The 13359-nt window shown below is 43.8% G+C and overlaps 1 protein-coding gene across 1 annotated transcript in view; it reads right to left on the reverse strand.

Annotated features, from left to right (window-relative positions):
• CELSR1 (cadherin EGF LAG seven-pass G-type receptor 1) overlaps window positions 1-13359 on the reverse strand; it is a 154458-nt gene that overhangs the window by 48130 nt on the left and 92969 nt on the right. Inside the window, exons 10-14 of the mRNA XM_015415356.1 lie at window positions 9113-9279; window positions 6193-6378; window positions 5069-5182; window positions 4457-4631; window positions 2143-2284 (exon numbers count right to left, since the gene is read on the reverse strand). Coding sequence (XP_015270842.1) covers window positions 2143-2284; window positions 4457-4631; window positions 5069-5182; window positions 6193-6378; window positions 9113-9279 — 784 coding nt within the window. The remainder of the gene's footprint in view (window positions 1-2142; window positions 2285-4456; window positions 4632-5068; window positions 5183-6192; window positions 6379-9112; window positions 9280-13359) is intronic.

Genomic DNA, 13359 nt, shown 5'->3' on the forward strand with positions numbered 1-13359 from the left:
GTGGCCAGATAGGGCTGACGTGCCCGGCAGTGACGTCATCACGCTGGGCAAGTCGCCGGGTGACGCTCTAGCAATCACCCTGAAAACTCTATGGGCCCGGAGAGGGCCCTGGACTCCCCTGGTATTACTTCGGTAAGACTTGGCAACCCTACCCTAAACTCTGGCTTCCATAGATTCCACCACAAAATCTCCAGAAATTTCCCAACCTGGAGCTGGCAACCCTTGTCAGGACTGGCTCCAATGAGTTCCCCACAAAGGACAAAGTAGGCCTAGAAAGGGCCTCGTGCCCCTGCCTTTTTACTGCCAAGACCAATCTTGGTTGCCTAGCAACAGCCACTGAAGGGAAAATGAACCTCACAGCAGGAGGAGGAGAAGAGAATGGTTTGATGGCCAGTTGCTCACCTCAGTAGCCAGCCAACCGCAGAGGAGCCAAGCAGCAGGAGAAGTGTCTTTGTTAGGAGAGACAGCCATTTTGGCAGTTTATTCTGACAGGGAAGAGGGGCCAGCTGGCAGTGGGTGGGGGAGAGGAGCGGACCCAGTCCCCAACCAATGGGAGAGCTGGAACGTGCCAATATGCTAGGGCTTTTATATATATAGGATTCTATTTCCCTCTGCGCCAATTTGTTTCTTCATCTTCATGTTCCCCACCTCTGCCAGGGACCAAGCCAGGTGGCGGGGGGGGGGGGCTTTGAGAATGCATTTAAAGTAAAACGTTGTTGGTTTCTCCCCCCCCCCCCCCCCAACCAGGAAAAAACATGGGCAAGAGGAAGTGGGGGTGGCAGGGAGATTAAGGCGCTGCTGTCCCAGTCTGAATCAGAGAAAGAAGATGGGTAAAGATCAGCAGACAGGGGGAGAAGGCAGGGGCTTCACTCTGTCCCCCCTCCCCCCGGGCAGCTGGACAATGAGAAAACAACTAACCCCCCTCCAAACACAATGAAGTGCCCAAATTAAGGGGAATCTCATAAGAACTGACTTTCCCCCATCCCATCCTAGCCTATGCTGTTCTTCTGGCCTGGGGCCTCTTCTTTCACATTAAACTATGGAATGGAAGCAATATTATGGGGGGAGATTCATATTCAAAGATGCAGCAGCCATCCTCTCTCTCTCTCTGGCTAGGAATATTCACCTCCCCCACCCTAATGCCACATTACTAAGCACCTTTCTAATTTACCCTCTCCCCCCCCCCCAGGACTGCCAGTGTAAGGGGAAAACACACACACACACCCCTTTTGAATTTCTGTAAAGCAACTGCCATTTTACCTATGAGTTTCTCACAGGTCCCCCCTTATCTCTCCTATATTATAATCCTGGTTTGGGGTGGCAAGATTCTATGCTGTCCCTCAGCCATTGGCCCGTCAGCTGCCACTCAAGGGTACTCGCGTGCCACTGGCTGGGTGCTGGGTCTGCTCCACTTCCCCTTCATCCACTGTGCCCTGTGACAATTACTGGCAAATGGCTTTCTCTCTTGATGAAGACACTTTTCCTGTGTGGGACTAACTTTCCCCTCAGTGGCTGTTGGTAGGTGTCACAAAATGGCAGTTACCTGTGTTTGTAAGATGGCTGTGGTTCTTTGTGTAAAATGTTCCCCCATAAGGTTTAATTGAGCTGTAGTTCCAGAGAGGGGCCCTACAGGGGTATCACTCACTGGGTTGAATGGGGCTTCCTCATCTGCTGGCCTACAGTTCCCAGCTGCCCCAAGGCCAAAAAGTGCGGGAAAACAGGGACTGTCCCATGGCAGTCTTCGTCCCTGGGAGGCAGCAGAAATTCAGCCACTCCACAATTGGCTGGACTGGGGAATGAATGGAGGTTTCCCTGCTCTCTTGGGCAAGAGAGAGAGGCTGAAGTACAGGTGGAAGTCACCAGCTCTATGTTTCTATGCTCATCTCTTGTCTTGAAAACCCCAATGAGGGGTCACCATAAGCTGGTTGCCACATAACAACACTTATTATTGTAATTGTTAATAATTATGAATAACCTAGAACTACAATGTGTACCCAACATTTTAAAATGAACATCAGTGTACATAGCAAAAAAGAAATAAAAGTAGAATGCAGGACTGGGCCACATTGTGTCTAAGGCAGCTTCTTATGCCACATAATTTTATACCACAAAAGTAACAGGGAATCAAAAAGATCTGCTTACTTGCTTTCACAGTACTGGCCGTAATAGTTTTGCCCACATTCACAGGTGTATCCATGAGAAGAGTTTGGTTTATGCACGCAAGTGGAGACATGCTCACAGGGATTCAGGCTGCACACGTCAACGCAGTCTGTCCCAAAGTACCCTGGGGAGACAAGGTTATAGACGTCTAACAGCCACTGTATAACTTGTGATTTGCGTATCTCAGGAAGTCAATCTATTTTAAGCGTACACATTAATTACACCTCTGGAGCTATCACTAAATTCTCCTGCCCTTGCAAGACAACATCTACAAATGTCACATTCGAAAGTGCTGAAAGGCTATATTTTTTCAGTACTTCAGGTGTCATTTGTTTTATTTTGTGCTTAAGACATTAATTATTAAACTACTTATTTTCTTTGCATGTTTAGAAAATGGCTGAATAATATGCCCCCCCAATGCCTCTAATATTTCAAATCAGAGGAAATAGTTCAAGGTGTGATTTATTTGACCTGGCTGCAAACAAAAATGTAACTTGATAGAAACTGAACTACATAAGGACACATAGGAGATAAAATGTGAAAGAAACAGAATTCCTTTTATTTCAATCACAAAGTGAATTCTGTGATTATTTGCTGTCCCATGCAAATTATTCACTGTCATCCCTAAAATTCAGTTCTGTGATTCCTTAATTTTGAGAAACTTCAACATTCTGCCAGCTAAAACATTTGTAACTATAAGAAAATTGTACTCATCTATTATTATTATTATTATTATTATTATTATTTTGCTCAGGAAATTGCTGTTTTTTCTATAGGTGTAATCTCCCCTGCCCCCACTGAAAAGATGGTGCATGCAAAGCCCATGTTATCATTTATTGATGAGAAAGCCAATGACTCGTATTACTTTTCAGGATAAGAATGCCTTAACCATATCTCTTTATACTACAGATTTAAATTTTTAGTACCATTAATTAATTAAGTGATAACAAATGTAAACCCAACCATCTACCACTCTTGGTTATGTGACAACAGTATAGTCATCCACCACTAATGGGATAGGGATTCTTTTCTGTGTCAGTCTAGCTTTTCAATACCCTCTGTTCTTCTTTATTCAGATTCTGATCTGTTTTCTTATTTTCCATTAGATCGACACTGGCCCCAGTCACACGGGAGGATTTGCCCCACGAAAAGGACGGGTTGAGGGCGGATTAAACCGGCGCGATCAGATGCCAACATCTGGCAAGCGTCACGTATCCGCCCCCAACCCGTCGCAACCGGCCGAAAATGTGGATTTAAGAGAGACCTGCAAAAGACTACTACTTACTGGGAAACGCGCAACATGGGCGGCCGTGTTATCGCCGACGCGCCTGTATCCCGTGGTATGCGAGACCCTGCCACACTACCCATGCGCACAACTGCACAGCTGCCTCGCCTCACCCTTCGTCCCATCGCGTCCCCCTCGGCATGTGATCATGCCGGGGAGCAAATGTGGCGCAGCTCGGAGGATCTGTCTGATCCTGATGCTGCGCTTCAATTTGCTGCAGCTCTAAGAAGTGCACTTCTGCCACGGCTTTTCCCGCTAGTGTGTCCGGGGCCACTCTTTACTTTCCCAACAGTCTGTGATCTTGAAAGAGGAGCCATTACAGTAGTAATACAGCCAATATTGTAGTATTTGAAAATAAGAGAGAGCTCCAGTGTAGACATTGATCAAACCTATTGTTTGATCCTAGGGCCAAAATGCATGTTATGTTGGCCACATCTTGGGAAACAGGTGCCTGACCCAACTCATAGTCAAATGTGAGAGTGGGGACTAACCTTTAAAAACCTTTTAAAACATCTTTGTTGCCCCAACACAACAACCCAAATGCTACTAGGGGGAAGAAGGGGCTCTAGGCTTCCCTCCCAGGCAGCTTTCACCAGTAGAAAAAGCTGCAGGGGTGGTGACTGTTTTCCCCTTCCTTGGACTCCTCACTTGGGAATGGACACATGACGCTTTAGGAAGGGGTAAACGGCCCCTCCAGCACTTGTTTTTGCTAGCAAAAACAGCCCAGGAGGGAAGCCTGAAGCCTCTCCTTACCCCTTTGGAGATGAACAGGGCAACAATAATGCCTTTGAAGGTTAGTTCCTGCTTTAATGTTTAGCTACAAGGGGGTCAGACACCCATGTCCCATCATGTATCAAATGTAACATGTATTTTATCTCATAGTTTTACATGATAATGGGCAGAAATATTGTGCAACAGTTCCCAAATCCTGTAAACACTGCTGCAATCAGAGAAATCTGGAATGCACAGGTACCTTATTATTTTGACTGGTTTGCTACCAGCCATTATTACCTGGATTACAAATACAGGAATAGCTGTCCCAATTGTCACGGCAATAGCTGTGCTGGGGGCAAGGTTTAGAATCACAGGGATTGTCCACCTTACAGCCTTCCTTGACATTAATGTTCCCAGCCTGATGCATGTTCAGCGTAGCTGCATTTGTAGATGTCTCCCCCATTCTCACTCCCTAAAAGGAAGGAAGAGGTAAAAACAGTGAGGCTATTCTTTGTGTTCCAAGTTAAGATATGGTAGTGCAACTGCATCTCCGTATTCACAGCAAAAATGGAGTCAGTCAATGGGAACTCATAAATTGGAAGCCAGACTTCTATAAACCTAGCTGTAAAAATCTGCAAACAATAACTGGATACAATCCAGACATAGTTAGTTTAATTGAAATCAATGACACGCCCCCTAAAATTAATCTCCATTCATTCAGATGAGATTGTGCCAAATACTTTCAGTCAATTTAAACAGAGCAATGTTCAAAGTTAAGTTATTCCAAAACAAAGTTTGAAAGAGATGCAGAAAGCAAAAAACACGCTTTTTGCCTCCCTCCCCCACAGTCAGGCTGTTGAAAAAAGAGGAACATAGACGCGTAAGTGATAACTCATTTTTAGTTTTCACCTGCAGGCAGCCATAGAAACCATGCTGCACTGAGACTTGATCTTCAGAGACACCTCCCACAACAATGCTTCTCATTTTTAGTCCTGGCAACTGATTTCCAATCTGTACAGTACTCTGAAAAGAAGAACAGATTAAGGGAGATTGCGGCAAAATTCCTATAAATTCTCAGTTACAGCACTGTAGTTAACTAATACAGAAAAACATAACCATGAATAAATATAAAGTAGTTATGGAATGAGAAAATGTTCACATTTTCTTTCTGATAAAGAAGCATTTCCAGAAGACATAATGTTCCATTTTTCAATTCAATCTGTCACAAGAATCTGACGACCCGCCCCCCTCGCTGTCACTGGATTCTGAGTGTTCCAGACGCTCAGCCACCTTGGAGTCTCTTCCCTGAGCGGGGGAGGGGGGTTACGCCACCCCACCCTACCAACCCGCTCCTTTTGGAGGCCTTGCCTTCAGTCTCTCTGGGAGTGACTCCGCCGTCTCCAGGTCATCCTTCTCGGCTCCTGTTGCTGCCCTGCTTTTATCCCCTCCTCACTCCCCCCAGCATTCCCTGGACCCAACCCCTCCCTTCCTCCCCCCGTGGCCCTGCCCCCATATTTAGCTAGAGACGCCGGGCCTTGGGAGAGGCTGCAGCCCCAGCTGCCTGTTTCGGGTCGGGACTTTGGAGGGCAGCCACGCTCGGGCCGACTGGCTCGGGAGCATGGGCGGGCCCTCGCGCCAGGCCACAGGCCCGCCAGCAGTGGGGGGGGGGTTTTTGAGGGTGACCCGTTGGCAGGACACAATCCAATTACTTTTACAAACTGATTTCCCCCACCCTCCACAAGTGATTACTTTTACAGTCTCACAATGACTGCCATCATGCAGAACTAAATTTTCTTATGGTGTTTAATATACAATAGACTCCGTGGACTTTAGAACAGTTGCAAAATCTAGCTTCCTAGAACCATGGCAATAGTACAGTCAACTGTGCACTATTGGGGGAAAAGGGGACTTCTGGTCTACTGGAGATATGGGCTTGGATCCCACCTAGATTTTGACAGGTTACTCATTGCTGCCCTTCCTGGACTTATTTTTATGCCTTCAAAAAAGTCAAAAGATTATGGATGTCACCACACCTGATACATTCCATAATCCAATGACACAACAGCCAGGTACTTAATGTCTTTCCCATCTTTTGCACTCTTCAGCTCTATTAACAAGTGATGCCATTCTCCATCGCTCATTCGGGATTGGGTCATCTTCAGATTTGCCACCTGATTCAGTCCATCGTAGACTTCAAATACCACATAGTTGTTCAGTATCTGTTGAAAGCAAACACAAACTTTGTTCATTGCTGAAAAAAATTATTTTAATTTCTTGTGTACAAATAAACATGCCTATTTTCTGTGCAGGTTTTAAGACCTTTTGAGTATTAAAACCTTTCCCCTAACCAGGATAGCCCAGGCAAGCCTGATCTCATTAGATCTTGGAAGCTAAGCAGGGCACTCTTCTGGCAAGCACTCAGAAGAGTGACCTCCAAGGACTACCAGAGGTGAGACGCAGAGGCAGGCTACTCAAGCCACTTCTCTGAAAAATGTCCAAGCCCCCAGTAGGGGTCGCCAGAAGTCACCATGACTTCCAGGCAAGCACACAAACACACACGCACACACACCTTTATAGGAATACTTTCCTGAACCTTTGTTCTTGAATATATAGTCTGCCTATATTATGCCCTCCCGTTGAACTCTGTTCCTTCCTGTCTGTAACATCTAGGTTGATCATTATGACAAACAGACTTAATTACCCAAGATTATATTATGTAATTCCATCTGCCTGGGACGCTCTATTTGTTTTAGACCTACATAAATTAATATATGGTCTATTGTCTAGAAATAATTTCACACCACAAGAAGTTCTGATGTCATTTTATTCTTCCTTGCATAATGAGACTTCTGATTGGCTCAGGGCCACTGTCATCTCAACCAGCTATTTTCCTCTGAGCACGTGCATTCGATAGGCTCTGCTTGGGAAAGGAGCTTCTTACTATCTGTGATGTATCGTGTAATTCTGAGTCTGTAACCCATAAGACAGGAACCCTAATTCCCACCCACTATCGGGAGGGAACTAGAGAAATAAGTAGTTAGGATGTTGTTTTGTGTTTATTTGGATAAATGTAGTAGACTGGGTTGAACCCTGTTCTCAGATACCCGGGAATTTCTTCTTGATTATCAAGAAATCATTAGCAATAGGATTGGAAGTGAAATCTGTCTTGTTTTAAATGGAAAAAATCAACCAAAACCAGTTGTATAACAAGCATCTAAGTGCACCCACAGCAGTTTGAAACCCAACATCTCTATCTATTTAACAAAACAGACTAACACATATTTGTCACAGTTTCATCTACCCACAACCAAAAGTGAAAGTTCCTAGCTTCCATATTGTTTAGGCTGAAAACAATATGGCCCAACTGCAGTTCTTCAAAGAGCAAATATTAGATATGAGTAAATGTGCCATCCCAAAATTGGTGCTGACAAATGGAAGAGAGGACTTTTTAATGTACTTTGCCAATGGTACCTCGCCCCTCATAAATTATCCTCTTCGTTATAGAATACCATTAAATGTTTGCTGTAGATGGGGCTTTTTGCCAGCTCATTTATTCAATATATTCTGGACATGTTGTAGAATTCAGCCTTTTTAGCACAGTATCATTGGGTTAATGAAATGGTGTGTTGCACCAATCCTGCTGTTCCCAAAGTGATTGTACTTGTCTACCTAAGAGAATCTGTTACTGATTCAGATGTAGAGTTAATAATGGATTTAAGAACATAAGAACATAAGAACATAAGAGACACCAATGTTGGATCAGGCCAAAGGCCCATCCAGTCCAACACTCTGTGTCACACAGTGGCCAGAAATACCAGTGCCATCAGGAGGTCCAGCAGTGGGGCCAGGACATTAGAAGCCCTCCCACTGTTGACCCCCCCCCAAGCACCAAGAAGACAGAGCATCACTTGCCCCAGAACCCCTAGCTATACCTTGTGGCTAATAGCCACTGATGGACCTCTGCTCCATATGCTTATCTAATTCCCTTTTGAAGCCGTCTATGCTTGTAGCACCCACCACTTCCTGTGGCAGTGAATTCCATGTGTTAATCACTCTTTGGGTGAAGAAGTACTTCCTTTTATCCGTTCTAACCCGACCGCTCTGCAGATTTATTTTCTTCCACTAAAATAATAACTGTCATGGGCTGCAAAAAATTAGAATCCTCATGAATGATCAATTGATTTAATTGTACTTGGAAAACTGACTTATTAAAAAACTGTTGTGCTATTATTAAGTATACAGAAATAAGTTATACATTTTTGTGGAACATTGGAATATTTTTATTATGTTCTGGAATGAAAAAATAAGTGATGGAATTATTGTTATCTTCTTTGAGGCATTGTAATTTATATTTGATATCGTTAATAAGATTGTTCTCATGAATAAGTGTAGTTAGTGCTGATATTATACAGCTTGTGCATTAAATTCTGACATGGACTCTTTCTGGTGAATTCTTCTCAACAGCAAACACCAAAATCAGGTAAATCACAGCACAAAAGTCTCCTGCATAGTAACTTGACCAAAGTAATCTGGCTCATTCAGAGTCACTAATCTTGAATCTCAGAGACAGGAGGCAACATCAGGCGAAGACCTCTGCCTCTATGCCCTGTTGTTGGCCGTTCAGAAGAACTGGTTGGCTACTGTATGAGACAGGATGCTGAGCTAGATGGACCATTGGTCTAATCCAGCAGGGCTCTTCTTATGTTTTTGTGTATATCTTTACAGACCCCAGCCCCTCCCAGTTTACCCAGCTATAAAAAACCATGTATAAATTACTGAAATCAATAAAGTTCAGATTTGTTTCAAAAGTCAGAATATTACCTTACCACACAATGTCCTTGAGCTAGTGATCAAAATCCATTATAGTTGAATGCCACATATTTAAGTTTAGGGTTATCTTTTGTTATTTAAGGAAATTTTCTGGTTGTGTTGCATTAATGAACATATTTGTACCTGAATGTTGATCTTGGATGATGCTCCTGCCTTTGCTTGCATCAACATGCCATTAACCTTCCGAGTTCTAAACATGAGTCCGATGTACCATGGCACAGAAACAGTGATATCAAGATCATGCCAGAAGACCATGCTGTCCCCTGTGAAGCACTGAGGGAAAGGCATTACTGAAACAAAGAGGAGGGGGGCTTTTAACAAAAAGCTTTATAACATCAAAACAAAACAAAAACTTCTTTCTTGAGTCATTCTTGGTTGAACTGATAAAAAAGAGAGCAAACATACAAGTAAATTCTCACAAGTAATCTAAAATAGCTGACTTAAGAACTTACTTAAGACACTTTATAGCTATAGAAAGTGGATGTGGGTAGGGTTCTTAGCAAAGATGTGATGGCTTTTTGCCAGGAAGAACAGAAAATTAGGCAAATATTATTGAGTTAATTTAGGGGTGCTGCTTGTAGTTGGGCTCTGGAAGCATTTTTGGACCTTCAAATATACTGCATAAAATTAGGGTTGCCAGGTCTTACCTTGGCTGGAGTGGGGGATGTGGGGGGGGGTGTTCCAGGAGTGGGCAGGGATGTTGCATGATGTCCCCAACCTGATGACATCACTCGGAAGTGACATCATTGCTCTAAGAAGTCACACAGGGGACGCTCTGGTATTTGGGCAAAACTTTATGGGTTTTTTAGCTTCAAAACCATAGAGTTTGCCCAAATACTAGTGTCCCCCACGCAATGTTCCTGTTTTGCTGGTGGTGGGCTGAAGCCCTGAAAATTGGGGGTTTCCCCAGAGCCGCCAGGAGAAAGGCAACCCTACATAAAATGCTGATCCCTCAACCAATTTACAAGACACCCAAACAGATATCCAGTCTCTAAAGACCTATTTATTTATTACTTTACAAAGAAAAATTCCAATCTAGTACAAAATCTTAGCTGTGTGCACATAACTTCTCACTGCAGGAGGAAATTAATGAGTGAACAAGTATTGCATCACATTTATTAACACAATTACTCAGGATACTATTATTTCTGAGAACTGAGCAAGTATGTGGAGAGATACTGTGTTCCTCTGTAGAGCCTGGGTATCTTACTACTTATTTCTCACAATGAAGGTGTGTAGGACTCCAAGATTTATTTCTGCTTGGAAAGTAAGGAGTCAACATTGTATGTAACGGATACCTTTGGATTTTGTAATAAAGACTAAATCACTCAGCTAATAGTTTAAATATACCCCAAAATCTAAATCAAAACTTCAGCCTAAAAAATTGGGAGTTCTTCATGTATATCACAACCAGAATTATCTTGCCTCAGAATTGCTCTGTAAATCACAAATGCACTGTAAATCACAAATGTCAAAAGCAACAAGAGATGCTGAATGAGACCAATCCTATCGGGCCACTTTCCCATATGTCAGGCAGCGGACAAACTATTGTTCGACTAACAAAGCATCTCTCCTATAGGAAATGCAGGGTGATAAAGAGTTATGATGAATTTAGCACCATTTCCCCAGCCTCTAAATGTCATTCAAAATGCATTTCTACTCAGTGAGTACAATTGCAGACCATGTTCTTAATGATAATATACAAGTCAAAATGCAGCCCTACCTTGTATTAACACACTTCAAATATCTCTGGAATGTGATTGGCAGGGCAAAGGTGCCATTACAGTTGCGTAGACTACGGATGGTCACAAACTGGAAAAGTGCATTTCATTTCAGTTTGTGGCATGCCTGGTTTGTGAACCACGAACCGTCGTCAACATTTAGACACCAAATTGCTTTGGTTTGTGACGTGGTAGAACAGTCCCCCCCCCCCGCAGTATACTGGAGATAGCAAACTCACAAGGGATCTCCAGCTCTATCTGCCCTCCAAATTTGGTGAGGATCAGATTTATGGGGTCTGAGTTATGTCCCCCCCCCCCGAGAAGGTACCCCCAGGAAAGTGCTTGCCGGGGAAATGACAGGTGCAGGTTCAGGACATTCAGGAGTGTATAAAATAGACACTGTGCAAACTAGAGACATCAAACTAGCAGGGGACCTCCCCCTGATGCTCCTCTACATGCCCCCCAAGTTATGTGCAGACTGGACTTAGGGGGGAATCTGACTTATGGCCCTTCAAATAAGATGCCCCCCAGGAAAGTGCTTTGGGGGGAAATGTCAGGTGCAGGCTCAAATATGTATAGAATGGACCCCCTGCAAGCTACACACACCAAATGCACAGGAAACCTCACCTTGCCTTTGAAGTTTGGTAAACATTTTGATTGAGTGGAGACTGTCTGGAAATTCATGAACCGCCATTAACCACTTGAACGTCTGTGGAAAGTCTGTGGAAACCTGCCATGAACATCCGTTCACGAACCACAAACCCGGCCAAAATTTGTCACAAACTTTATTTCGTGAGCCAGTTCATGTCTAGCCCTAGTGTAGACTGAGACTGAAAACTCTGGCAGTTAAAGTTGGCAAGGTAAAACCCTTCAGCAGCCCCCAAAACAAGTCTGTCCTAAGCAGATTTATACCCTTCTCAGTCCACTGAAGTTAATGGACTTAGGAGGATGTAACTCTACTTACACTGCACTGCACAATTCCAGCAGAAGATAACTAGACAACTCTGAGGCAAAAATGATTTGACAGAGCAGAAAAAGCAGGAATAAAAGATGGGTCATGTTTGTATCTAGAGTTAGTTTACAGGCATGTTGGACAAAGCTGCAGGTGGGAAAGGCTTCTAGTTCCTCACAGAACATTACAAAAAATAGCATAAGAAATTAATATTGAGTTGGATTCAGAGCACTACCAACAAAGCAATCCTGGCAGAGTGGGACTTCCACACCTCTCCCCTTCTGCTGCAGACTCCTGAAATTCTCCTCTTAGGGATCAAGCACCCTCATGGAGGGGGGGGAAGGCAAAATAGGGGCCTCTGGTGCAAGGGGGAAATTGGCAAAATTGCCCTCCCTTCCCAAACAGAAGTGCTGTTCTCCTGGCCTCAGTACTGTTCATCAGTGGAATTCCTGATCCTATCCACTATGTTTAAGATTTTCCAAGCAACATATTACACTCTGATCCCTTGGGCATCCAAGGCATACTATCCACACATCACCGTGTGTTTCAACCCATCTAAAACTTGATAAACCCTGTTTTTTGTGGCTCAAGGTGGGTTGTTAAAAGAAAGGCCTTATAAGGGATCTGACAGATCCCTCTAAATCCAGGATTACCCTTTTCACAGACTCTGGGGAATTTCAGACAGGTGCTTTCTCTCGGTAGGGAACCGATTCTCAACCGGGTGCTGGTCTGTCATTTCAGACAGAACCCGGTTGAGAATCGGTTCCCTACCGGGATCTGACTGCCATTTCACACTCAAAAGTCTCTGTTCCGTATAGGAACCGGGAGGGAAGCGATTTACCTGTCAACCGCTTCCGAGGAGTCTCCCGTTCCCTCTCCCGGTTCCGATACGATTCTTTCCCGCCTTTTTTCGGCCGCGCGGGCTTTTTTTTTTTTGAACGTTCGGCTTATATCGATATAACGCTATAGCGATCCCATTGGAATACACTGGAATACTGGTATATCGATATATCGCTATAAGACGGACTTTTTTTAAAAAAAAAACCGTGGGGAAACAAAGCGGTGCGTGTGTGAAACGCCGAACCGCTTGTGAATCGGCTCCTTTCCGGTAGGGGCAAGCCGTGTGTGAAACGGCAGCCCTGTACCGGTTCATCTGGAAACGGAAGACTCCTGGCTTGAAACCGGGAGAAGACAGGTAATGTGAAATTCCCCTCTGTTAAATCATGAATACGTGTGAAGTTAAGTCCAGCAGTTCCCACCCTTTCAGCTCTCGGTTTCCCTTTGCCATAATTGCTATGGATTCTGTTACTGACATTACCTGTTTCCCTTTATGTGACATTTTGCCTCACAGGTACATTATGGGAAATAAGTAATTAATTTGAGGCCCCCTGATAATAAAACAAACCAACTTTTTAAAGCGATTTTTTTTTGGCAGCAACATTATACAGGAATACAGAAATAAGTGCCTGTTCCAACTGAATTTATGGGAAAGGACTGCAAGGGGACTAATACCTGGCTATTTTACACAAACTAAAAAGGGGTCTGACTCATATCAGGTCTACATATTAACATGGTGTTAAAAGACATTTTCCAAGTTCATTAGTTTTACAAGAAGAAATCCAGGGTTCAGCTTTCAGTGGCATAAGCATTTCTTTCAAAAACACTGAGTTCTAGGTCATTTTTACCATATGTGTACA

Source organism: Gekko japonicus, unplaced genomic scaffold (assembly GCF_001447785.1).
Source record: "Gekko japonicus isolate JY-2015 unplaced genomic scaffold, Gekko_japonicus_V1.1 scaffold775, whole genome shotgun sequence".
NCBI lineage: Eukaryota > Metazoa > Chordata > Lepidosauria > Squamata > Gekkonidae > Gekko > Gekko japonicus.